The 27,728-nt window shown below is 39.8% G+C and overlaps 1 protein-coding gene across 1 annotated transcript in view; it reads left to right on the forward strand.

Moving 5' to 3' along the window:
- The window catches only part of NCOA7 (nuclear receptor coactivator 7), a 78,765-nt gene that overhangs the window by 20,937 nt on the left and 30,100 nt on the right, over positions 1-27,728 (forward strand). Inside the window, exon 3 of the mRNA XM_041423955.1 lies at positions 16,677-16,930. Coding sequence (XP_041279889.1) covers positions 16,677-16,930 — 254 coding nt within the window. The remainder of the gene's footprint in view (positions 1-16,676; positions 16,931-27,728) is intronic.

Genomic DNA, 27,728 nt, shown 5'->3' on the forward strand with positions numbered 1-27,728 from the left:
GCACATCTCTGTATATTGACTCTGCTGTGACATTTGGTGCTTTTTATTGTGAATATGTGCCCATGAACCCAGATAAAACCTATTTCCCTCTGCCTGTGCATCTTCCCTCTCACAGAATGGAGAGTTTTGTTTTCCCTTGGCCATTGTGTAGGCTTGAGTACAGGGGTACTTTCACCTCATAAAATGAGTAGCCATCAAATTTTTAACTTAATTTAGAAAGAAACTACCAGAAAGAGTGTTGTGTATCACATGGAAAGAATTGCCTTGGATCTAAATTGATAGTCTTGGAAGGCTGAATGTACAGCTTGAAAGTGGAATTGGTTTGCATGTGCTGTTGTGTGCTGCTGGATATATTTTGCATGTGCTATTATGTGATACTGGATATCTTTGGACAAGCAGTTAGAAGATATGAGAAATCATAAGGGAAGAGTATTAATAGATTTTTGAAAGAATGAGAAAAGGGGCTCTCTCAGGTTCAAATTTTCTGTGTCTCAGCATTCATCACAGCAAGTTACTGAGCATTTTCTATGCTTTGTACAATCCTTTGTCAAGTAGCTATCTGTGCTGTCTTAGGGAAAAGAAATAAGTGTGCTTTACTTGAAAAAATGCTGCTTTTCAATAAGTTGACCAAAATACTTGCATTAATTTTATTAATTGTTATGTCTTCAACTTGTGGTGACTTAATCTGAACAATCTGTGTGGAGATGAACTGTAAAAACCATACTTATGTTGAATGATTTCTTAATAGTTTCCAAGGGAATTATGAATTTTAGTTTTCAGTTTCTTTTTGGTCAGCACTGAGAGCTGGATTTCTGAAGCCAAAAATGAAGCACTTGTATTAGGGAAAATATTGTTGCTGGGATTTGCGTGCCTTTGTGTTTATTGAGTGTACATTGGTCTTGCTACCATCATTTTGTTCAGAAAACCACATAAATGTCTAGGACATGCTCCAAAGGCCATCCCAGTAGGCAGAGACTCCCTTTAGCTTCAGGTTTTTAATACTTTCTCAGAACCTAAAGCCAGTTGTATAGCTTGATGCTCACCTCCTCTTTCCTTAATGATGCCAATATCTAAGGGAAATAAAGGAATTCACAGCATGTTTTAAGTTGATTTAGGTTCTTGGCTTAGATACCTAAATTTACATCCATACAGATGAAGGTTTATACATTAAACCCAAGATTTAAAGAAGATAAATATAAGTGTTTACTGCAGTTGCTGTTTACTTGTTCCCAACTCCAATTTACAACTTTTTTCCCCTTCTAATTATTTTTAATATTTAAATAAAACCATACAACAAATGATGTACAGCTTTTGAGTCCCATAGCTGGTTATGACCTAACCATAGCTTTCCTTTTAAGTATTTACCACAATTCCAACAGTAGGTATCATTGATACATAACTACTGAGCTGTAAACAGCTAGATTCTGGAAAGCTTAGCTGGGGAAGGCATTATATGTAATTGTCATGTTGTTATGGTTTTTCCCTGATCCTTGCTCTTGGCAGGCTGTTGGCTTGTGCAGACCCTTGATCTGACACGCTGTGGTCATTCCCTTGGTCAGTCTTTTGCATATTGCAAGCTGTCAGATTTATAAGCATCTCATTTAGACTTTTCCTGTCTTCTGTTTTATTCCCATATTTAGTAATTGTGCCTTTCATATTTTTTATTCTTGTGGCTATTAAGACACAATAGGATGATGAATAAAAATGCAGTAAGCACAGAGGGACTGTGTGGAAAAAGGTCATCGGTGGTGGCCATAACAGAGTAAAACCTAGATAAGATATATATATATATATATATATATATATATATGCACACAGTTACTTCCTTGAGGGCATCTCATGTGTGTGAGACCTTTTCATAAGTTTTTCTGTTAGGTGTTGTTCTTGTTGGCCAGACTCATTATATCTAAGTAACAGATTTCAAGTGTTGGGTGCTCTTCAACTCACTATTCCTCCAGCAGTTGCCTCCTTGCAATTGTTCTAATTCTGCTGAGCCAATGTGTTGATGTTTATTCAGGCTTCCTGTAGCACCCATATTTTATTTTTTGCTTTTAGGAGGAAAAGTTTTCCACACATTGTTTTTAAACCATCATGGAGGTTTATCTTGGGTGTGAAGAATAGTCAAGCCAAGATCCTGGAGATGCTTAAATCTTTTTTAAATGGCTCTAGGAAATAATACATCATTTCAGTTCATCTGTACAATGAAAATATCTTAACTCTGCTTCCAGATATATAAACATTACCTCATAATTGAGTTACTGAAACTGAATAACAGTATTGCATTTTATTCATATTGTTTCAGGCAATATCACGTATGCCTGAGGCATTCTATTTTGTAAAAAAAGGATGAATATATCACTACTTCAGATTTATGGGGTGCAGTTATTATTTGCTCTGTTATTTAGGGTGCGTGTATGTGCAGGATAGTTGATTTGCTATAGTGGATAGCTGAAAAAAACCCATAAAATATTTTCTGAAACATACAGTGCTATGACCTACCTGCCAGGTATTCATGTTTGAGCAGTTTCAGTGTTTTTAGCAAACTTTCTGTCTTCTGTGCTGTAGGTCAGTATTTTAGCTGCCCTTTGAAAGTGTTGTAGTGCAAGTTGTTGAAAAATGTCTAGAATTTTGCTGACAGCATCCCTGGGACCTGTTGGGTGGAGCTTTTGGAGGTTGGTCAGGTCCTTCAGATGCTTGAGAGACACTTGCTATTCATTGTTTGCAAACTTTTTAGTGTATATATATATAAAGTTTTCTTTTTGTCATAGGTGTAAATCTGGAGAATGAGAGTTGGGAGGGAAATTGAACCTGCTTTTTCTGAAGTGTTGCCTGGGAAAAGTTGAACAGCTGTTTATCTTGGGAACTGTTTCCTCATCTCACATGGATGTTGCTTTCTGGATTCCGAGGTTTCTGTGTTAGCAGTCTTGTAATTCTGCGGTGCAGGATAGAATTCAGCAAAAGGGCATGAATCACCATTTTCTGTTTAGTCTTTAAATCACGGCATTATTCCCAATGTGAGTGCTTCCTCTGGGAAACATAAACAAGATAGTGGTTTCTGCAGTCTTGGTTCTTTCCAGTGCTTTCATCCTCAAGAGTAGTGGACTCATTTAGGATTGAAGAAAAATTTTTTTACTGGTAACAGAATTAGTGAAAGTATTTAATGGGGCCCTGATGCTTTCCTCAGTCTTCTTTAAAACTTTCCAGTACCAGAAATGCTGTTTATGGAGATACAAAGCTTGTGTAAGACAGGAAGTGTGGTTAACCTCCTCACCCATTCACTTCCCCCTGCATGTGGAGTGAGACTTGGGTAACAGTGTGGCTTCTGTATGAAGAGGCTTTTTTAGGACAGAGAAGAAAGGTGCAGTTTTGTTTTTTTCTTGATTTCTTTGAGAGCCGACTAGGCAGAGAAAAGAGTTTAGTTAATCTCCAAATGTACCGTGCCACACCAGTAATATCACAATTTTTCACCTTGCAAGATTCTTGTAAGGTTGGATTGTTAGACAGAAACATGCAATAACCTTAAATTTGCTTTTCCCAAAAGGACCTTTGGGTGTCTCTTATCAGCCTTTAAAAAGAAACTTATTTAGCCTTCTTTATAGAACATAAGTAGTTACAGGATGGGCCTTTTGATGTAGACATCTGTGCAGTTTGGATAAGAGTGGCTGTTAACATAGTTGCAACGTAATTTTTCTTCCTCTACTTCCCTTCCCTGCAGCCTACAGCTGGGAATGCCAGGCACTGAGGGCTGTGCTGGACATTCCTGGTGGGCCATGCCATTTACCTTTTTGCTCTTGGAGGGATTTAAAGACATGTATTAAAAATTATGAAATTTGTAGGCTTTACAAGGTGCTTTCTGGATAGGTGAGATACAGACTTCTTACTGTATCTGATAGAATTACCTTTTTAGATTGCACTGTTTCTGTAGCATCTGCAGATACGGTTTTGTCCTTTCAGCCTCCCAGGTGTTCTCTTCTGTTCATAGGTGCTTTATATATCTACTGCATAAAGTTCTGCTTAACCCCAGTGAACTGTTTTAAAATTAAGTCTAACTTAAACACTGGTGGAAATGTAGCGTAATACTTGGCAGAAGTGTGGTTGCATGGTCGATTTTAAAGTGATGGTGTGTAAGATGCTACTGAAAGGAGTTGGTCACACACAGCCTTCTGGTTTTGCCATGTCTCTTATGGATGACAGAGCTGCCATCACTGAGCTGCTGCAGCATGAAGGCACCTTCCAGAAGCAGCCACCTAAAGAGATGTCTGATGGTATTGACTTTTTAGTGGTGCTGTTAATTGCCTTCTGCTTATGCTTTAAGAAATAGCAATGGTCTTACCTCCTTTTGGCAGCAGTCCTGGTCAGCTCTCCTGTGCTTTGTACCACGGGTAGTAGGGAGTGGGCTGTACAGTATTTTAAGGAGAACAGTTGGCATTGTGAGCTATATTAGAGTTTGCTGGATTGAAGAAAACACAGGTTGATAAGAAGATAGACATGCACCCACAGGGAAAGTGTTTCTGCCTCACAAATAAAATTGCCTGCTTTTGTATCTGTGGCCACTGAGGCTTTTGTCTGTATGATTTTGCCATGTGCCATGCTACATTATATAGTCTATTAATGGTAAGTGTGCTGCATGTTTAAGGGGAAAGGTATGAACGATACCTGCAGGAACATGCTTTTGGAAAGAGGCAGTTTTCCCCCTCTGTCTGAGAGATTGGAAAGCACCATATAGCTAAGGGAATTCTGTTGGTAAGAGAGGAAATACTGTGGGTCCTCTGTGGGTACACTGGATACCTGTCTGCTTGTTCTGTATCTGAACTACTAGATGCACGTTCTGTAGTTTTTGCTTTATACCTTTAGGCATTGGTGTCCCTGCTCTTGCCTCCCCAAGGAATTGAAGCTTTTTGCCTCTGCTCTGGGGCTTTGAACAGGGTAAGAGGCTGTGTGCATATTCCTGGTGGCCTCAGGCTCCCCATGGTAAACTCTCATGCCCTCAGTGTTAATCCAGCTTCCAGACTGTGTTTGGAAGGGATTTCTTCCACCCCACCCTGCGCCTGCCAATCTGATTATGTGGAGGTGACTTGTAAGTGTAGGTTTTTGGTGGTTTTTTCTGTCCTACTCTGTAGTCTGAGCAAGGAGTGTTTCCTAGGATCATCTGAAATTTGAAGATGTATGTTACCTATGCTCTAAGTCTCTCATGTTATTCCACTGAGATCTGTGGGATTCCTGCTATTGATTTATGTGAGAGAACATCCCAAGGAAGGCAGCAGGAGTGGTTAGGAAATGGGGGAGGAGGGAGATAATTGTCCTTATGCTGGAAAACCTTTGTAATGTAAATAAGCCATAAATCAGCTCTCTGGATGTCTTAATACATTGAGCATTTTCCTGTGAGACAGCAGTTTCTGGCACAGAGAACTTGTCTTGTATAACACTTAATATACTGCTAATAACTTCAGACTTTTGCCACTGTTTTTCTGGACTGGCTATTTTTATTTCAGTAGGTGTAAGCTTAACAGCTGGCCAATCACTGGTAAGCTTAGTTTAAATTATATTATGGTTTTGGCATAACAGTGCATTTCTATAATGGATTTTGACTTTCAGTACTGCTTCTAGAAATAAATGGCTTGAAGGTGTCAATCACATGTTTCAATCAGACAATCTTTAAAAGTCAAATCGCCTCAAGCAGAAGATTTATCTGTATGTTCACTGTCTGTTAGGGAATTAAATGTTAAAAAGAGAATGCTGCTCTTTCCACCTGGACCACAGCAGGTGCTGCATATTGAAGTTCTGCTTGTGTGAGGCTAAGAAGGATTTGTTTGTTGTTACAAATACTGACAAAACTATTTTTTTTCCTTTTTTTTTTTCCTTTGGCAGTCCAAAACTACAGCATATGACTGGTCCCATGGACAGATGCATTTGAGCAATTTTATGCATGTGAGGAACCATACTGTTAGGTGTTACAGAACAGTGAAAGCTGCTTGTAGGAGCTGAGCTGTCCAGGCACGAGTGGTGGGATCAGGTCCAAAGCACTGTGGCTCCAGGGAGAAGTGCCAGAGCCCCAGAGGGGAGGGGAGGCCAGGCCAGCAGCTCCCTCCCCCCCTGCCATAGCAGGGGTAGGACCCAGCATGCCAGGAAGCTTTCCTTCCCAGCCCAGAAGGGAACGGACTGGTGGGCATAATGGCAGGCAGCAGGACACAGTGTCACAGAGCACCTCCCGTATCCGGCTTGGGCTGGCTGGATTTGGTAGGAGCTCGTTGTCCTTGAAAATACCAGGAGGCAGAAGACAGCTCCTGGCCCGCTTGTCCCCAGCAGCCCCCTGCTCTGCATGTGCAGGAGGAGGCAGCGCTCAGCCTCCCGTGTGCTGCAGCCTGGGTGCTGCCGCAGGGAGCAGAAGGGCTGCCTGCCTCACAGGGTTACATTCAGGAGCACTCTAACTTCCAGGTTTCCTCAGCTTATTGTTCTAGTTAAGCTACTGCCTCAAGTGCAGTGAGACCTCGTGGACTTTCAGAGTCCAGAGAACATGGAGATAGAGCAGAGCCTCTTGTGTCTTCCCATCTTCCATCACACTGACAGAGGGCAAGGTTTAATCTTTTCTTTTTCATTTTCCCTGAAGTAATTGCTTCTTTCCCTTCCAGCCATATACATTTTGATAGCAGGTTAAAAGTTTCAGCTGAAGTGAAAATGAAAAAATGCAAACTATTTAGGCAAAAATAAATCCATAAATAATATTTGATATAAAACCCACAGAGGAGTTTTAAGAAGTAGTAATTAATACACATTTTATCTCTTATGAGTGTAATTGAGGACTGACTGCACTAATGTAATGATATGGCTGCTGAAAAATATCAGACCATGTCAAATTCTCATTTTAAGGTATAAGCTTGTTAGAAGTTGCATTTGTACATGCCTGCCATGTGACTGTCCCACGTAGACAAGTCTCCTGTCTTGTCATCTTTATACCTGTGGTTAGTGGTCTTTTCACTGCAGTATTAAAAAGGTGGTGCCATATTATTTTGTACAGAAGATGATGCAGACACCTATTCTAGGCGTAGATTGATCATGATTCTCACTTACAAAATAGCTGTTGTGTGAGACAATATCAGCCATTATTCAAAACACTGAAACTACAGATTCCCTTTTTATTCCTCCATGACAGCGTGTCTGTGTTTCTTTTCAGAACTTTAATCCATGTAACAGCATTTTAAGTGAACTTGGACACTTCTTCTGTGCTGCATGCCAGTTCATAGGAAGCCTGTTCAGGAAAGCCATTAAACTGCTCAACATGCAAAATAGGTTGCAAGTTGTTTGAGGACAATGAATACAAACACAGAAATGAGATATGCAGTTGGTTGGTTGAGATTTGTTTTTAGCAATTATTCTGAAATACTTTAAATAAAAGCTTTTTTCACTCACATTGCTGTGCTTTTTGCTCTAAATTTGTTCCTGAATAGGCAAGTTTTCAACCTGTTTGTAGGCCTGTGCACAGCATCTCTTATACTGTGATCTCCAGAATCCTTGAGAAATATGTGGTGACATTTGGATAATTTTGGTGTTATTATGAAAGTTAGCATTTAAAGCCATCAGTTTGGCTTCCATTTAGTGTCTTTCTTTAAAAGAAAAAACCTTGGCCTTTTCTATTAATGGTATAAAGTGTGGAATTTTTGTTTGTGTTTTTCTTTTTTAAACTACTTTTGTTTACAGCTGTATTAAATTGATAGTTTAATGTCATAGAGGTTGGTGCAGTGATGCAGAGCACCTTGATATTTAAATAGTAATTTACAAAGTAACTTTCTTAAGAAAAGCAAAGGCTAATGCAAAGACAGGTACTTTAAAGTACCTGATCCAAGTCCCCTACCTCTCTAAGATATCTCTATTATTGATCATTTAAATAAGAAAACTGTTGAATTTTTGGCTTGACTTTGGTCACTGACTTCTCAACCATAGTCACTTTTGGATCACCTCAACTATTTTGGTCAGCAGACACTGACAGGTGACTTCACTTACTGAGTTATGTCAACTTACTCAACATTAAGATCCTTTTTATGGAGAAAACAACACTTTCTTCTCTCTCTGCTGCTATTGGAGAGGAAAGAACAAAGTCACTGTTTCCTTTTTGCAGCGGGGGAAGCTGCCCATCTTCCAGCCCTTGGAGTGCCAATGTTTGCGAAAATTTCCTATCATCAAAGCATCTTTTCTGGATAAGCAGGAAGAATCTGCCATGACCACTTCAGTGCTCCTGTCCAGAGGTCTGTTGGGCATGGTGTGGTGTGTGCCTGGCTTGGCTTTCTGGCATCCTCTTTTTACTGGTCTCAAGTAACATAACAGAGGCTGTTGCTTGACAAACCCTTTCCATCTCCAGCGCCTGCTTGGAGGAGCACTCTTGCCTCTGCTTACAAAAGGCTGCCTCCTTTTCTGTGGACATCATGCTAGCACAGCCAAGTGGGATCTAATGGGGAAGTGATCCAATTTTGAAAAATGTATTCATCTATTGGTATTTTTGCTGGTTATTTTACCCTTAACCTACATAGTTACCCAGATCTGGTCCCTGTGCAGCTGCAACAAATGGCTTTGTGCAAGAATGGGGGCAGCTCCTGGGGCCAGAATCAGTGGTGAGCAGAGAGAGAGAGGCACCTTCTTCTGCTAACAGAAGTGGCTTAAAGGTGCTTCTTTCAGCTACAGGCTTTGAAACAAGTCTCCTTTTCCTCAAATAGTGTTTAGCCATGGCAGGTTTGCTGTGCTTTTTGCCTCAGTACTGTTGCACTCACCTTTCTTGATTTCTGTAGGGGGCCAGGCATGGATGCTCAAGAATGAGGGATGGGGGAAAAAAAGGGAGTGCCTGCAGGTATCCTTCAAGAGTCTGCCCACATGTGTACAGCCTTCTGACAGTTTGCTATGTAGATTCCTTCTGAGAAAAAAAACCAAACAAGCCCCTGAAACCAAAACAAACCAACCAAATCACCAAAACTGAAAGACTGTATGCCTGTCACTGTGTTGTCCTTGGCCCTGCCATGATGAATTTTCATATTGGCTCTTTGTATCTTTTTACATCTTTGGCAAACCATATGTCTAAACTATTGATTTTTATCTGCATTTCACTTTTATCTGAATGTAATTCTTGAAAGAATTTAATTTGGTATCTTTGGTACTTCTCATATAAGAAGTACTAAGATAGCACTCCTTGAGGTTTTTTTTCCTGGAGGTGCGTTCCAGCTACATTACTGCTGCATGATGTGTGGCACACTTCCTGTGGGCTTTGCTGTAAATGACCATTGATTTTCACCTACTGTTTTATTGCTTCCTTGCAGATGTTTATTGCCATTTGAGTCGCTGAGCACTACATTTCTTACTTTTTTTCAGTCAGTTTAATCAATACTAAAGCTGCTTTCAGTTATCAGGAAATTTTGTTACATAGGTGATCTGAGAAAGTGGGTGAGGAGCAACCGCTGTATGGAGCAGCACACATCCCCCAGAGCTTTCCATGTACTCTGTTGTTGCCTTTGGGATTGTTCTCAGTTCTTGCATTTTGTTTCCCTATGTTAATTAAATATTAATTTTAAAGGGCCTTCCTCTTTTCTCATGGAATTTGAGTTTTATGAAGAGTGCTCAGTTGAGGCAGGGAGTGAGAAGTTTATCAAAGCTTTGGAGAAACTTGAGATACTTCAGCCAGCTTGATGAGCTTATTGTCCTCATCAAAATAAAAGAAGTTTGCTATGGTGTGTTCCTTCTGTGCAGCCTCTCTGTAGCATCCTCCCTTGCTGTGTAACTGCAGTTCCCTTTTTCTTGCAGTTTCACTCAGCTGATGTGGAGGGGAGTGGTGGGCTGGCATTAAGTGGGGGAGAGCAGCTGGGAGCCAGCACTGTCTGGAGGTGACAGGGCAGGACCATCCCTCCCTTGCCAGGGCTTCAGTGCAGGGAGAATGTCTCGTTGTGCTACTTTCAGAAGAATTCCTGGCATGTGTAGGAGCCGTTTGGGGTGATGAATGAACACCACAGTAGGAGAGAGTATCTGGCACTGTCAGCAGAAGAAAGCAGGAGGAGCACGATGGGAGTGTGTTAAAATTCAAGTTGGTATTTGTGACAAAATAGTTCTGTGGTGCTGCTCTGCCTGAATGAGCCTATTAAGTGAACTTCTGGCAAAGTTAAAGGAATCATCTGAAGGGAAAGACTTCGTTTTGCCTTCTGCCTAAGGCTGTTCTTTGAGAGCTTGCAGTAACTAAGGTTGTAAGGGAGAGAATCAAATAGATGTCTAAAGGAAGCAAAACGGCTTTCCAGAATCCTTTTCCTATGGAAAAGATTTTATTAAATTGTTGTCATAGCAACCGAGTGCTAAATACATTATAACCTCTTTTGCTAAGTAAGCACAAAAGATGGGGATACTTTTGCTTTTGAAAATGGAAAGTTTGATAAGTTGTGTGAGAACACTGTAGTCTTAAATTTAGGCAAACAAAAACTTTCTGACACCTCAAAACGCTCTTTGAGTTTTACCCAGGGAAACAGGGATTATTCCCACCCCCTAAATAAACAGAAAAGCTGTTAGATGAGATATTTAAAATTCCCTGATCTAAGTCAGAAAATTGGGGAGGGGAGATTAACATATTTTACTTAATCTAAGAACTCATCAGAAAGTGCAGTGTCTTTAAAATTCCAGAACAACTTTACTACAAATCCTCTCCTCCACATTACAAATGATGAAACAGAGATAGTGACTTGGTTTTTAAGCTAATGGCAGTATTGGGAAGAAAATAGACATACCCTGGATTGTCACTACAGCACTTCACTCTCGGGAGCATGCCAGCTTTCTTGAGCATTGCTGCTGGCTGACCATCTGTGAAGACTGGTGCTGGTACTTGCTGTCAATCAGTAACAGGAGCTCCAATAAAAGTGGAAATTTCCAGCTTTGACCTGTGCTACTAACATCAGAGCTTTTAGGAGTTGTTTTTTGTCCTTTGGAATGACCAGGTTATGGACACTTTTGAGTGTCTACAACCACCATACTGGAGCCACACGGTTGTCCTTGATAACTTTTTCAGAATTCTTTTTTTTTTTTTTTTTTTGTAGTTTTTTATTCTCTGTGGAAGATATAAAGATATAAATATATAAAGATATTCTTTAAATATCTGGCAAAAGATGTGTTCTCTCCCTTACATTTACCTTAATAATCTGTTTTAATAGTAAACATACAGCCTTGTGGCTTGCTTGTTTTCAAAACAGGACATGTACCAACCTGAAATGGCTGGTGATCCATGGAGTGTGCTTCCTTGTGGGGTGCATGCTGTTCAGTTTTAGGAAGATTTCTGGGGGTGAATGGCTTTGTATTTGTTTCTGTGCTGAAGTGAAAGCAGCTGCACTGGGAAGGTCTGGGTTAAGTGTTATGGTCTGGCAAGCAGTCTGACTTCCTTTGGCTTTGCAAGCAGCAATGATTTATTTTGTCTGAGATTTGCTTATTCTTCAGGTTCCATGGGATGGGATGAGAGCAGGGCCATGCCTGGAGCTGGCTGAGTCGTGCTGGCACTGAGCTGGGTGGAGGGGAGATTGGTGATCTGTGCAGGCTGGGAGAGAAAGACTGATTAAGATCAGACCAGTGGGTGACTAATGGAGATTTTTACTGTCAGGTTTCTGTAGGTAGGTAGGGTTTTTTTTTTGACGTGACATTTGATTTATTTAGCTCTTCTGGATGGGTGGAGAAAGGCATGGAGGGTAGAAAGAAACTAGTATATATTATAATCAGTGCAGAGATTTAAATTAAAATTATTAATTCTGAAGCAAATAATTGGGGTGCATATCATTTTCATATAAAGGAATCTTAATGGGAGCAAAACAGATTAAGGTGTTTGAAGTGTTTTAAGGGGTTTTTTTTGTAATCTTATTGTATGTATGCACAAATAGATTTTTACAAACGGTATTTGAGGAACACGATCTGTTTATGCTCTGCAGGATGTTAAGATGATTGTATGCCAGATATCAAGGCACATTTTAGAGGATGCACATTGTGGAAAATATCCAAAAAGGAAAACTTCGGCTTGTCAGCTGAAAGATAAAAAGATTTCTTCTCCCTTCCCCCTCCTTTTGTTTCTATTCTTGGAGGGCCACTTTATTAGATGCTTTTGTTTCTAAAGCAAGAGTTGTTCATGGTGTATGATCTTTATTAATCTAATACATCATAAAAAAACATGCCTTACTATCACAGGAGTTCTTTAGAACATCCTATGATAAGGACCTAGTGCTCTTTGACTGATATTATGTATTGAATGAGGTCCTATTGAATTGTCTGTTAGACACCTCTATTGAATAAATGTTAAGCAAAACACAGTGAAATTTCTAGGGAAAAAGTTACTGTTAGATTTCCATGTCTTTATTGTTTCAGTGTCAGATTTGCTTTACTGGTTGCTTGTAGTTTCTAGTGAAAGTTGGCAGATAAAATCACCCTGTTTTCTCTCAGCAGTTTTCTTTTTCCCCTAGCCACGTACCTTGTAAGTGTAATGGGAAACTCAGGCTGTTTTGTTCTAAAAATTAGTTATTTGCCTTTCATAGGCAGTCAGATAGAGTTGGGTCTGGAAGATGAAGTAGGCCATTTCTTGGAATCTTTCCTAGCTCTTTTCCTGTAAGTCAGTGCCCAAGGTATTAAACAGTCAGTTGCAAATTAATTTAAGTAAGCATTGCTAACCTTGCATTTTTACCTGCCTACTCTGAGATTGTGTCCATTTCAGATCATTAGTCTTTATTGAATTAAATGATCTTTGTATTGTAAAGTTTTGCTTTTGCTGGCAAACTTTGTATTTGGACAAACTTAGAAAATTGATTACTGGTTGTTGCTCAGAAAGCACTTGAGGGGCTGGAAAAGGATCTCTCTGTACAAACTCAGAAGAAATGTTTTGCCTGTCAGAATGAACTAGCTTGAAAAATGTTATCTGGTGTCTAAATGAAATTACAGATTTATAAGACTTGCTTCATAAACAGGAGTCTTTCTGCAGATAAGATGTTTGTTTATCCTGCCCTCCCTGTTTCTTTATTTTTCTTTCTTCCCCCAGCAGCTTTCTTCATGGATCACAACATATCCATCAACTGAAACTGAAGTCCAAGCATTTTCTGCAGCAACACTTTATGAATTCACTGTATGCATCTTGTTTTGCCTAAAAGGCTGATTTAATTGCAGAACAAGATCAAACTGAGAGGTTTAATTTATTTTTTTGTTGTTGTTGTTCAGCTCCCTTTTACTTTCATAACTATTAGGACAAAACTGAAAGTTAGATTTGTTCACAGACATCCCCTTAGAAACTGAACAAACCCACTCATAGTCTTCCAAAGCAGTTGAAAAACAATTCAACAAACTATGTTCTTAAAACCATCGTTCATAGCAGCTCTTGTCATGAAGATTAGGAAATACCTGAGACCTCAGAAAAGAATAGATTAAACTTTCAGCCCGTACCTTCTTTAGGAGGTGATGGGTTTGAAATCTGAGCAGGAGAAGGACTGGCAGCTTGTGTGGGATATACAGGTCAGTGTGAGAGAAGGGTAAGTGGAGGCTGAAGGAGGTACCTCAAGGGAATGGAGTTTAAGATGCAGTAAAGCCTCCAGCTGTGCTCTTCACAGCCCAGTCTCTGCTGCACTGTACCAAATGTGCATTAATAATGAATTGCCTTGTGTGTATACTGGGCTTTGCTTTAGTAAGAGGATGCATAATGTCAAAAAGCATAGTAGGTTTGAGGCTGCCATTATGGCTTTAAGTGCTGTTGAAGGCTTGTTTTGGTTCCTTGATATATTACAGGCAAGGCTTTTCAGGAGCAGTGAATTAGAGGGGTTTTGGTAATTTTTACCAGGCTTTAGAAACCTCAGGAAGAAGCATCTTACAAGCAGAGATCACAACCCTAGACAGAGTTGCAGGTACTCTGAGTACTGTCTGGAATGTCATGGATACTTGGTCTTAAAATTTAGGTTTTTTTCCTAGTGCCAAGGTTAGCACCTTTGGAATTGGATGGTCACGACCTTCAAACAGAGCAGTGGGCAGGAGGAGTAAGCTTGGCACCATCTGAAAATCTGATACCTGCCATGGTGATGGAGTAGAAATGATGGAGTCCCCAGATTCTTGATCACTTGTACCTGAAGTGCCAGTGGCACTGTCCATTCACAGCAGCAGCAGCAGCTGTGTGCTGGGGATGCTGTACATTGTGTAGTGAGCCCCCAGTGTGCTGTAGGAGTGGGAATGCAGCAGGATTAAACAGTGAGGACAAGAACCAGTCAGTTGCATTGCAGTGAGTAAGTTCAGACTCTCCTTTCTGCTTTCCTTTTTTATATCACTAATGGACCAGTTCTGTTTTAGCTCTTCATTCTAAAAGTTGCCAGGGGCATCTTTGAAAACTCCAGTTCAAATGCGGATGTTTTAAGGAAAGTACTGACAGAAGCAGTTAGTATTGTCACAAGGACTGTTGACCTCTAGAGAGGTTTTACTCTTTATTCATTTTTTTCCCCTGCCAGAAAGGGTTCTTTGTTTCCACTAGTGGCTCTGCTGTTGTTTTGAGAAACTACAATCATACTACAGAAAGCTTACTAAACAGAGTTTGTGATCAAAACAAATAGACTGGGAATCTGAAGACAGAAGTCTCTGCTGCAGTGTGAGTAGAAGTGGAGTGCCAGTGGATGCTTGCTAGTTCTCATGTACTGAAGCAGGTGATTTGGGTATCCTGTAATATGCACACACACAGGAAGGTCCTCGAGTCACTAGAGTCAAAAGTCAGGAATGTGGCTCATTTAGAAGTCTGTAATTGGGTATAACCATGGTAGGAATATGCCATTTCAGCATAGAGGGCTGTGTTGCCATGATTTATACCACAGCTAAATATACACATTGTGCATGCAAAGTGTTTGTAATGTTTTGTGATTACCACAGCAGCCTTTTATAAGGACTGTGGCTTACTAGTTAAAAATAAGCCTTCTTTACATATGCAAATTTTAATCAGTCTAGTATAACAGTCAATTTAAACACTTCATTTCTTATATAGATATAGTCACTTTTATATTTTCTAAATCCCTGTATGATGTTTCCATATGTAGTCAGGACTGAATCCATAAATTTCATGTACAGTAACTGTCTCTTTCTGGGCAGAGCATGAGCTACTGCTGCTACTTCTCTTACAGATCTGTGAGTTTGATTGAATGGGGAGCACAACATCCTCACTGGATTGGCTGCACGATGTGAATCTTCCTATTTTGGGATGTATGAAAGAAATATGTATACATACATGTGTGACAGACACCATTTGTAACACAAACAATGCAACAATACTGTTGTATTTTGAAGTGTTTCACTGGAAATGTTGGTCACATGTACTGACCCTTCTCAGTCTAAACATTCTAAACTTGGAACTGGTTTTAGTATTTTATTTTTTTTTTAAAGTGTGTAGCCTGAAATGTCTTTCTAAAATTTGCAATTCCTCTGTGTATTTATTTTATGTTGCAGTCTAAAAGAATACATGAAAAGCATATAAACATAAAAGGTGGAAGAAAGAATCTCTGAAATCCCTGCAGTATATTAATAACTTACTGTATTAAGTTTTCACTTACGTAAGCTACTGCTGTGAGCTCATGAGACCTTTTCCCATTTGTGGTGACTCACTGGTTGTCTGTATTTTCTATGCATAATTCTTCCTGTGCACAAAGCAAAGTTTTTGGCATCAACAAGATAAATATACTACTCACTCCCTTAGGTACCTTGTAACCAATAAGTTAATGTACTGAAGATAAGGAGCATTAGATAGATTAGCTTTTAATTTTGTATGGTATGAGTCAGTGATTAACTGGGAGCTATTTTAGTGACAGTGACCCTCAACCCATAAAGTCAGTCTTCACTCTCACTAAGCAAACTCAGTGCCATAGATGGTGATATAGCAGAAAATTCTGTGTTAGGATTCCTGAAGCATCTTTCTCACTTGATCTGTGCTTTAAAGTCTTCCAAAAAGAAAATGCTCTTGTTGCTATAGTGATAAGTTGGAAGATCTATAGGCAGCTCATTAAGATTTCTCTCAGAAGAAATCTAGGCAGTTGGAAAAAGTTCTGGTACAAGCAGTTTGTGGCCACATTGATAATGTTGCAGAAGGAGCTCCTGGATGACACTTGGAATACCAGCTAGTGTGGGTTGTGCCAGAACAGCTGTGGAGTAGCATGAGTGGCCTCTAGGAGATAACCTTGGACAAAATGGAAAAAAAATAACAAGTTTATTTGAAAACAGATGGTTTTGTAAAGCAGGAGCAGTGGACTGTGAAATTATTGTTAGCTGTTGTGTTATAGTACATTGTGATCTGAGGTTTTATTTTATGCCAAGCTTCATCTGGAAAACATGAATTCCGTATCCTATTTTTACATTTAGATGTATGGTCCTTTTAAAAACCCCCAGTTTTTCAGTGGTTTGTTTGTTTGTTTTTCTTTGTTCCTTCTCAGTAAGCAACAGGAAAAACTTTATTGTTATTCTTGAGAAGGTATCTTTAGATTATGATATAATGGAAGAAAGAGTATAAGGCAGGATCATCTAAGTTCCAAGTTACTGATGCCAAGTGTGTGATTTTTAAAGGGTTGTAAGGCAGGAACTCTGATATTAAATTAATTTTTTTAAAAGATCAATTTAGAAAGTGAGTTAACTTTTCTCTAGAGGTTGGCTAAATCTTAATGTGGGTTTCTTTTCTTTATGCACAGTTTGAAAAAGAGAAGGCAAGTCAAACAAACCACCGAGACTGTCTCTGCCAATTCCTCTGGATCTCCTGTTTCCAAAACACCTTCTGAGAAAGATGATGAAAGTAAAGTTATTTTGGAGCAAATCAGTTCCTCTGAAGACAACTGTAAATTTCCTGGGGAAAAGGAAACTGCTCCAGACAAGGAAAAGAAAAAGAAAAAGTACAGTCAACTGAAAGATATCAGACGCACAGAACTTAAGAGATACTATAGTACTGGTGAGTTATGTTAATGCTGTAGTATTTAAAATATGTTTGTTTTGATAGCTTGCTAATGTATTTCACTCATATTCTGTAGGCCTTCTTAAAAGGATAATTAACTTTGGACATCCTTCCTATAAAAGCAAATAGAATTATATAGTTCAAAATATCTGGTACTAACTTAAACCTTGCATTTTCACAAAAATACCTATATCTTGTTTCTCGCTTCTAAAACTCAGTGTTGTTATAGGCAGTAGTTAGTTTATTATTGCATTTTATTTTTGTTATTTTTAAGATTAGTCTTCAATGTTTATGGGGTTCAGTTTTTTTGGCAGGGCTATTTCTTTCAATAATTGATGTATACTGTTCAAGACTTCAGTCTTAATTCATATTCATGTTTGTCTGTTGAAGTGTGAGGAAGTAAGTAAATAACTACATATTTTTAAACAAGGTGTCAAAGGACTTGTGTGATGGCTTGTTTCCCCCTCACCCCACTCCAGCTGTCTAAGTAACTCAATTAATTATAAATTCCTTTTAAGATTTTTTTTGCAAGTACTTGAGGAAAAAAATTATTTGTACATTAATATATGAGGTGAGTCATATACACATTCACATTTCTGGACTGTAATTAGTTAGATACGCATAATTTATTTTACATATGATGTATGAAGTACTTTTCATTCCAGATTTTGTCTTGGTATTTTGTTGGAATGAATTTTTAGATTTGGAAAACTCTGGTTCCATCTTGTAAGGAATCCTTTCCCAAAGAGAAGGAATGGAACAGAAAACTTTAGCTATCCTCAAAGCAGACTTCTTTACTGCTCACCCAGTGTGTGCACGAATGGCTGACTCCTAAGGAGGAGTCCTCTTTAGAATAAAAACAGAGGAATCTGCACTGAAAATGTTATATGTTGAGTGGTCGTGCAGACTACCCACAGCCAAAGAGCGCCTTTTATGAGGCAGTATGGGCCTTGCCATAGGAAAGATAAACCCTGGAGTAATGCATCCTGGGGTTTACAGTGATTTATTGATCAGGCTCTAACTTTTGGCAGATCTGAATGTAATGAGATCAATAATTTGAGAACTAAAAGAACTTTCTTCTCTCTGTCTGAAGTTCTGACCACACTGTTCTGGAAATAAAATCTGTAAAAGGAAAACTGGAGAACAGTTAATGAACAAACCTGTAAATTCTTTCTGCTTTGGTAGTATGCAGATATAAAAAAACCCCAAACACACCAAAATACAAACTTCTGGTGCATTCCTAATAAAGTGCTTCTTCTAGAAGCACTTGTTTCTTTGTACCTAGAGTAATTTAGGGGTTTGTGAGGTAGCTGAATTTTGTTTCTCAAGTTTTCCAGGAGTTAAATTGAAAAAATTCTACAACTGTTGGCACTTGGGGTGGCGAGATGGGGGGCAATGGGATCACTCTCTGTCACTGAAGAATGTGGCAGTGCTAGCTAAGAAGAATGTAAAGGTGTCTTTGATGTCTTTGAGCTGTCTTTGACTTGTGATCCAACAGTCAGTAAAAACTCACGTTTTGCTTATGTCTGTTTCGTAAGTGTTCCCCGGTTTCATGTGGATTGCCATCATTACAGGGTGACTTGAAATGCTACTTATCATCATGTAGGTGTGCAAAGTTTCTGGGTTCTGCAGAAATACAGAAGGTCTGTTGAGAAATTATTTAATGCTGCTGTTGAGCTGAGCACAGACTCAACTGGCAAAATCCAGGAGATAAAAACTTGCTCCTTGTTTAAATATCTGCTGTACGGTTATTCCCAAAGGCTTTTACCCAACCAGAGCACCAAATTGCAGAAGTGTAAGTTAAGTAGAGGCAGAAAAGAGTTGATTATGAAACAAGTGCAGTAGCTCCATGTGAAACTTTCAGAATGCAGTCTTTTCAGTAGAATTGTTAGTTGCCATGGCACTGGACTACATGGCTTATACTGCCTTAACCCACTGCAGCTGTAGCTCACAGAGTTACCTGCTCAGCTGTTTGTCGCTGCTGCTCTCCAGAAAGCAGACACCTTTCCAACATCCTGAGTAGTTTCTGAGAGCTGTCTGCACATCCACAGCAGTCTGAAAGAACTGGACTTGTTTAAGTAGTTTGCCTTTTGCCTGCATATGTCATGGCAGAGGACAAACCCATCTGTCTTGCCAAGCTGAGTTCTGCCAGGTGTACATTCAGCAGTTCTCTGCTGGAAGACGTGTCAGCTGCAGTGGTGGGAAGGTACTGCCAGATCTGTAATGACTTTATCTTTTCATTGTTGATAGACTTTCATATGAAAGTGTCTATTATCCATGCATATACGTCTGTCTTAATTATTTAATGTCAGGGATACATATACCTCATTTCCCTCTCCCCTCTTCCCTGTCTTTTTTTCCCCTCTGACTTGTCCCATTATTTTGGAAGTGCTCTGACTGAAAAGCATGTACTGTCTCTCTGTTAACCATGTTTCTATTTATGTTTTCTGAAGGGTTTGGAAGTTTTGGCGTCTGTTTCTGCCCAACTATCCCGCTTTGACTGATGTCTAGAACATGGTAGGGAGGTTGGAGCTAGATGATCTTTAAGGTCCCTTTCAACTTAAACAATTCTATAATTCTAACTTGATGAAAATCTGACGCAGTAATTACTTCTTTTGTCCTGAAATGCTTTCTGCACTTTATCAAAATGTTTAACTTTCCTCAGAAGGAAAATTTATTAAAAGTAGCACCAGCCTTGCATATTCCCATGCTTGATACAACCAAGCTTTGTGGATTAATGGAGGTTCTGTCATTAGATTATTTGAGTCCAGAGGAGTTGTGTCTGTCAGTCTAACAGAATGAAGACCACTGTCCTCTGAATAATCTTCCTTTCATATTTCACAGGACAATAAATCCTTCTTTATTTATTGTTCTAAAAGGTGGGGGAAGGAACATAACATCTCATTATAACTTGTTCCTTGCACACCACATCCCTTCATTAGAGCCTTGTGAATGTGTTTGCCTTTGTCTTTGCAGTGACATCCTGACTCCCAATTTGAATGCTGAGCTTTTTAATAGATTTTAATAGCTTTTTAATAGATTCCTGCAGGCACCAACGCTGTCAGGGGGATTTTGTTGACTCAGTAAATTCCTCTTCTTCGGTGGAAGGACTAATACAGCTTCTGAAGGCTGTACAGAACTGGAGGTGGTTATCCCTGCCAAGCTTTGTATAAAGGATAGTGGTTAAAAGGCTTGGATTATTTGAGGCGGTGGAAGTGCAGCGGTGCAGCGAGGAGCTCCTCTCCTGCATCCAGGTGAGGCGTTGTGCTCATGCCGGCAGCCGGCGGGTGGCACCGCCGAGCCGGGCAGGAGGAGGAGGAGGAGGAGGAGGAGGAGGAGGCGGTGCGACTGGAGCATCCTCTAGGAAGGGATCCTCCAGCATCCCTCTCTCAGCTAAGACTGTTCAGTACAGCATATCGGCTTACACTGTGGTGGCACCCTTACAAATAGCCTGATGGTGTACAGGAATGATCATTTGTCTTGAGGCATTGCTAAGTGGCTGAATAGGTCCTACTGCCAGAAAGTTTCTCCAGTGTAGCCTCATAGCTTCCTTTCCTCTTAGCACCTGCATTGTTGTTCAGTGGGTCTGTAGTTCCATAACAATTTGCAACACTCAGTCTCCAAATCTCATCCTGTAAGATATTGCCTTGCAGATACAGCCCTTGTTCTCTTGCCTTCAAACAACAGAGATGCTAATACTGCTTGTTGTTTTCCCTGAAGATCAGTGGCAATAACACTCCTTTCTCTATATTTTTGCCATATCTATTGGCTTATGTGGTAATCTGCTTTTTAACTTTGTCTCACTCTTTCTGCTGTTGTTGCTGCAGTAAACAGCTTTCAGACCTCTGGGGGATATGTCTGTCTGGCACAGTACAATGGTTGTGCAGGTGCTCTGGCTGCTGTACTTGGTGCCCAGGATGCTCTTCCCTTCTTCTTGGGATAACCCAGCTGACCTACTTTTGCAGCCTGGCTTCTTGGTTTTGACATGCTGTCTCTGGGAAGCCTGTTTTTACTGAAAGATTAGGAAGCCACAATTTCCTGTCAGGAGTTGCTGAACTAGATGAAAACATTTGTGTTGTGCCACTGAAGACACTGAGGCACGTAAATGGTGTGAGCTTCTGAAAGCAAGCAGTGTAACAGTGGTCAAAAATGACATTGAATTTCATCCATGTATTTATTCCAGCATGATATAATGTGTCTTTCTATCAGATATGGAATCTAATCCTAGATTCCACTGATTTTGCTTGAAAACCTAAGCAGGCAACATATGTGAGGAACTGATCTCCATTAAAGAATATGTCTTAAAGAAAAGTTTGGTTTTGGTCGTTTGTCCCACATCACAGAGTTACTTTTGTTAACAACATAAAATCCAGTTGACTAGCTTATCATTCTGCTCTGTAATCATAAAACCATTCACTGTGTGGTGTTCAATTTCTGCAGGAGTGAGAGGTGAGAGTAACAAAACCCCCTCTTACGGTAGCTCTGATTTACATCAAAACAAGCAGGACTCCTAAACACCATGGGAAGAAAAGTGGTATATGTCCATTTAATGAGAGTATATCACATGTTGAGCAGGAGATGCCAGAGTATCTCCCTAGGGGCAGAAAGCAGATACCTTTTTTTTTTGACTTGTCTTCCCATCCCTTGAGCAGGGAGTGATGCAGAAGCAGTGCAGTGTGTGTGCAGTTACCAAGCCTCTGGATGTTCTGGGTAAATGACCAAGAACAAATTTTAGTAAATAAAGCAGAGAGGGCATAACAATTTTCATTACTCATTACGTGCTGAGGTTGGCCCTGACTGGCACAAAAACAGCAGATGCAGCTCCCATGATACCAGAAGTACTTTGTTTCAAAGATGAAAGTTGCTTGCAATGCAATGAAAATTTTCAGAGAATTTAAAAGTAATGAAATGGTAGGACACTTCCTGAGCACACATTGCAAAATAGTTAGGTCATCTGCTAAGTAGACTTAATCTGAAGTGGACTTTTCAATACATATTGAATTAAAAATGGAAATTTCCTTCTGTTTATGAGTCCTGGTTTTGTCTTTTGTATTACCTGGTATTACCTGTTCTGTATTAGAACATTAGATGCATTAGAACAGAACATTAAGATGCAGTTGAGGACGTAATTCAGGTGCTGCTCATAAAAGAAGAAGAAAGAATTAATAAAATAAAAGAGAAAATCCATATAAATTTTTGCTTGTGGCTAGCTAACTGTAATCAGCCCTAATCTCTGGGGATTGATTTGGTCCGCCCTATTCATGTAGCAAAGTACTTTCTATTCTAAGTAACCCAAGTGATTTACAAAGTGGGCTGCTCAGTGTTGTGTTAAGTTGTTTAATACAGCAGTTATAACAGGATCTAAATTTTCTCAGGTTCTGAGACCTTGCCTTAGTGTTTGTGCTTCAGCCCAAAAATGACTGTGGATATAAGGAGGGGTTAAAATGCAAACAATATGTTTCTTTCAGAATGGAGATCTCAAATAAAATTGAGGCAGCATAAGAAGCAGTCAATTTGGTTATAAATGCCTGTGTAGAATACTAAGGGGATCAGAATAACATGCATATGAGGGGAAGATGAAGGTACTGACTGGGCAGTGGCTGGTTGGGAAGTTTCAGGAAGCTGAATTATTAGCACTGATTATAGAAACCATGTGGAAAGAATAAAGTGGACAAATGACTGAAAGACAGCTGTTTTCAGGTGACTTGTTTTGGAATGAGAACAAATGGTCTTGAATCCCAGAGGATCAGTGTTAAGGCCACCAGGTTATATGGAAGCTGTGCTGTTAACAGATATTTGCTAGAAACAGTTGCACAGAGAAGGGATTCCTTGTCCATAGGCAGCAGAATTCAATCTGAGCAGTAAGTACCAGTAATAACATTGCTAGCATTTAAGTTCTGAAAATTTGCGTGGAAATCTTAACACTGGGCATGTTCCCCATGTGTGGCGTCTGCTTCAAATTCACATTTCCGTGGATAAGCTTTTGTTTGCTGTTAAACTAAGTAAAGATGCAAATAGTTGAAAGCTGATGTTTTGTATGTAATAGGTAGGTATTGCCCATCAACACAACCTTGGCATTATTAGCACCATGCTCAAAGCAAATGAGTGGCACACATGGCACCTAATCTTGAGACAGAAGACTGAGCTTAAGTCTTCTCTTAGAAGGAAATGAAGCTATATGGATATATAAAACCAACTTGTAAACTCACCTGTTGATAGTCAGTAATCTAATGTATGTTTCAAGTAGGAAGCAAGGGAATTGAATGAGAAATTAAAGGACAGAACATGAAAACTGTTCTGGAAAATAAAAAACAAGAGATTTCTTAACTGTGTTAAGAACAAAAGAGAAATTAAAAATAATTTTAGCTCAGTATGTGATACTAGCAGTTGAATTTTCAGTAATTTTCTGGTGCTTCTGACAGCAAGGAAAAAGAAAGGACATAGAAGGAGAATTGATCTATTTATATACCGTGATGTGATTTTCTCCACTCAGTTAGAAACAGTGGTAAACGGTAGCTTAATAGACACTTTTTTTTTTAATTGACAGAGCTGTTTTTTATATAGGAGTCCTGAGAGTTTACTGATGAATTCATGATAACTGATGTGGTTTTTTTTCATTAAGCCTTTTAAAAATGGTTATACAGAATTTTTATGTTCCTTCCTTAATTTTCAAATAGTCAGTCAAGGCAAATTGCATTGGTAAGCATTACGTTGCTGATGTCATGTACTAGTATTTTGTGAGGCCCTTGAGTTTATATTCTAGAATGTCTCAAGTTTAAGATTTGGATGGTAGGTCCCTCTGGTAGGATGACTGAAGGCGTGTTTAGCTAGAAGGGGTCAATAGCTTTCTGTGTGATTCAACATTTTATAGGTGAGGGGGGAAAGTGCCCATCACAGGTTACTGATGCTGAGTTATGTGAATTGAGTGGTAACTTGAATACAGGCATATTACATGTGTTAAAGGTAGGAGAACAAAGCTTCCAGGATGAAGCTTTGTTAACTATCCTGTTAACTATGAAAAATATCTTGGGGCACTTGATGTACTCAAGCAAACTTGAGTTTGCTTTGGATGAAGGAGTTGGACATTCAGGAAAGGAGCCCAAATACAGAGTCACAATCTGCTCTTCTGGCACTTGGACATGTTGTCATTAAATGTAGCTTGGGTTTGATTCACAGATTATTTGGGACCTGCCAGTAATTTGGCCTTCACTCAAAAATAATGGATTATAGTCTGTCCACCGCTAAGAGTCAGACCCAGTCCACTCTGAAGTCATGAGAACAATACAGATACGGAGTGGCACTTCAGATTTTAATAGTACCAACTAAAAAAAAAATTCTGACCATAAACTTGGAAAATATTATTTTGGAGGCAAAAAAATCCTACAGTACTTGAAAGTTTTATGCAGTTGAGTAAAAGGAATTACAGTGTGACAGTGTGACTGCTACTGAACCGCTGTGTCCAATCCTGATGCTGTGTGTGACTCCAGGGGGAAGAAGTGCTAGAGGGGCAGTAGGACAGCCCATGCCATTCCAGACCAGAGCCCATTTAGTGTAGCATATACTCTCCCACAAGAGCTACACCTGGATGTCTGGGGAAGGTTATGAACACTGAATTTTTTAAAAGTGTCCACACTACTGTCCTCTTGTGAGCTGCTTGTAGTTCATGCATTTAGAGTGTTCTACCATATGCTTATCTTGCCTCTCCCTGGGCCTGTGCAGGTTTCTGCAGTATCTTTCGGCGAAGAGTGCACAGGTTTGCTACCATTTTCTTAAAGAGCAAATCTTGCTTCTGCTGGCTTTGTTGGGTGGTCATGGGTTCTTGTATAAGAAACTGAACTGTCAATCCCTACTCACCATCTCCACGATTCCTGTGATTTTTCTTGGATGTTTTGTTGCTGTTTTCATGTTGGTTGGTTGGCATTTTGTTTGTTCTTTTTTTGTCTATAAAACATCCCTCTTTCACAGTTGCCTTTCCAGGCTGAAGATCTTTGGCATTCTTTATGTATAAGCTATTCCATGGCTTTGCTTGTCTTTGTAAGCCTTCTCTGGACCTCCAGGACCCAGGATGCTGAAACAGGGGATGTTTTTACTCTTAGTTCAGGCTCTCTGACTTGGTTTACTGTGAGTACTGTTTAGAATAGCTCAGGGAAGAAGAAAAATGTTGGAGACTAGAGGGAGTTATGAGAAGACTACCTTGGTTATAACTCTTCTTGAGGGAGAAAAAACCGAAGAACCTTATCCTAATTTAATCGTGTGATTGAAATATCATAGTAAAGAGCTTTGACAGGCTCAGCAGACCAGGACATGGAGAGAAACAAGTGGAGATTAGAAATCAGGGATACCTTTTTAACAGTGGCATAAATTATTGAAGCAGAAAATTAAAAAGTGGTATTTCTCTCATGTGAGAAAAAATATCGGGATTTGCTATTTTACAAAGTAAAATTCCACTATAGCAATAACACAAAGTAAGATTTAAGGCAGTGACATCTTGTGTTCTATTCTGGAAGGGTCAGACTGACTGGCTAGTGTTTAGTTAGATAAAACTGATCTCACTGCTGAAAGACCCAGGTGTGTTTCCACGGGCTGCCTGCTTTCCCAAGGCCTGAATTTTCAGTAAGAGTGAGCACTTACGTTCTTCATTATATTTAAACTCAGATGCACTTAACATCTCTGAAGAGTGGTCCCAGAGGAAGAGAGAGAGGCTGTGGAGCGATTGGTCCCATAGCCCATGGTGAGACTGTGACAGGTGTGCGTGTGCAGGAGGTGAAAAGGAAGCGTGTCAGGAGAATTAATACAGAGAGTTGTCATATTTCTGCCAGGGATAATGAAGGGTAATATGTCTTTGTGGTTAGCAAGTTTGTCACTTCCAGGATCCACTGGCTCATCGTGCCTGGGGTAGTCTGGCTTCTCTAGGTTGTGCCAGCTGCCTGCTGAGTCTTGTGCTTGCTGAGCACGGGTGCCCTGTGGAGTTAGCCTTGAGTACCTGCAGGGCATGTGCAGCTTCAGAGGTGGTCTTGGTGGTGTATGCTGTGCTGGGATAAAGAGTTGGACTCCCACAGGTCTTTCTCTTCTGTGTTTCCTGGGAGGGCTATCAACCAGGCAGGTTGGATCCTTTGCCTCTTCCCCTACGCAGGCTTCCAGAATCTGTTCCCTGAGTGCCTTTGGAGCAGTCCTCTGCAGCACCCACGTGCATCAGCTCTCTTCCCTTCCCAGTGACTCACAGTAGCTCTCTTGGGATTTCTGTCCTCAGGGAACAGGCAGAATATTCTCATTTTAGTTTCAGACATTCTTCTCTAAGACAGGAATATTCATAAGCCAAGTATGTAATGAGCACAATATAGTGCATTTGAAATCATGTTGCAGATCTTTTGGTCTCCAAGCAGAGGCATGAGGTAGTCATTTTTAGGGTGTCTGCATAACTCAGGCATGATATCCTCAAGGCAGGCTTTTAATTTCTCTTCTCCACCAAGTTCCCACATTGTGCTTGAAAAGCACTGTTGAAAGTTAATATAAATGCTCTGAAAAGCAGCAGTCTCTTCACGTTCATTTAAATAATAATAAAAAGTTAAGCCAGATTTTTTTTGATTGTGTAACGTCCTTGCTCCCAGCTTTCTCTACTGACATTTCTTAATATCTTCTCAATCTGTTGCGACATCCCTGTTGCAACTTGTTGGGTCATGTTTGGGATTCAACAGTAGCTTGTATAAACTGAGTTGCTCTTTTCTGTGGCTTCTGAGGATCTGCATGATGAAGTGATGACAGTCAGCAGCACATCAGATGCTACCATCTCCAGACACAGGGCATGTGTCCTGTATCTTTAGAATCTTTGTGGTTTTCATCTCTGTTTTTAACCTATGACCTTGTGAACACCATTTATTAGACAGGACGGTACAGTGCTTGGTTTTAGGAGGCATTGTCCTGGTTGACTTACATGGCATAGCCTTCCTACCCAGGCAAGCTGTGATGTGCTCAAGCAGCAAAATAAATGAAGAAAACCAGCATGCGTAGTGTTAACCATTTTCTAAAATGTCCATTTTTTCTCTTGTGAGGCCTAAGTGTTTCTTCCTTCGGCCTTACTTTGTTGACAGGCTGATTTTCCTCACTCTGTATTGTCCTTGAGTACTTAAAGTAGGGGATAGTCAGAAATTTTATGGTGATACTTTAGTGAAAGATGTGTTTAGATGCTGACATGTTCTTGAATAGGATTCACAAGTAATGCTGTAAGACCAGAAAGGAGCTAAAGCCCCTTCTTGGGGTGAAGTAAATAAAGAGGAAATTTAAGTTCCTTAAATATTTGCAGTTTTTCGTGTAGAAGCTGCAGTATATGAATATTGCTTGAATATCAGTAGTCAAATATTTACTGAAGTGTGCCTGAAAATACCTAATAGCAGAGGGAGTTACTAACTTTTTTATCAGTTCTTTGAACTGATTATAATTTTTCTTCGAGGCTCTGGATTTTCTGGTGATCTCTTTATTCCTTTGAAAGTATTGCTTGGAAAATAATTAGTAGACAATCAGTTTTTATTGAGAATGGAGAAAAGTTGTTCAAGGCATGGCTATTTCAGAGTCATGTGTCTGGATTTGTACTGATCAGGGAATTGCTATGTTCCTATGTCAGGAGAAGTCTCACTAATGAAGGAGTATAAATGTGGTTGTGATGCATGACAGCTGCCCTTTTGTTTCAAGTGACTTCAACAGTAGCAAAGGAGGAAGCCAGCTGATAGGATTCAGTAGAGTAAAAATATGAAGAAGTAAAGGTTGAGGGCTTGTCAGGATACTCTGGGGAAAGTGGGAA

Source organism: Onychostruthus taczanowskii, unplaced genomic scaffold (assembly GCF_017590055.1).
Source record: "Onychostruthus taczanowskii isolate IOZ18803 unplaced genomic scaffold, ASM1759005v1 scaffold8, whole genome shotgun sequence".
Classification (NCBI taxonomy): domain Eukaryota; kingdom Metazoa; phylum Chordata; class Aves; order Passeriformes; family Passeridae; genus Onychostruthus; species Onychostruthus taczanowskii.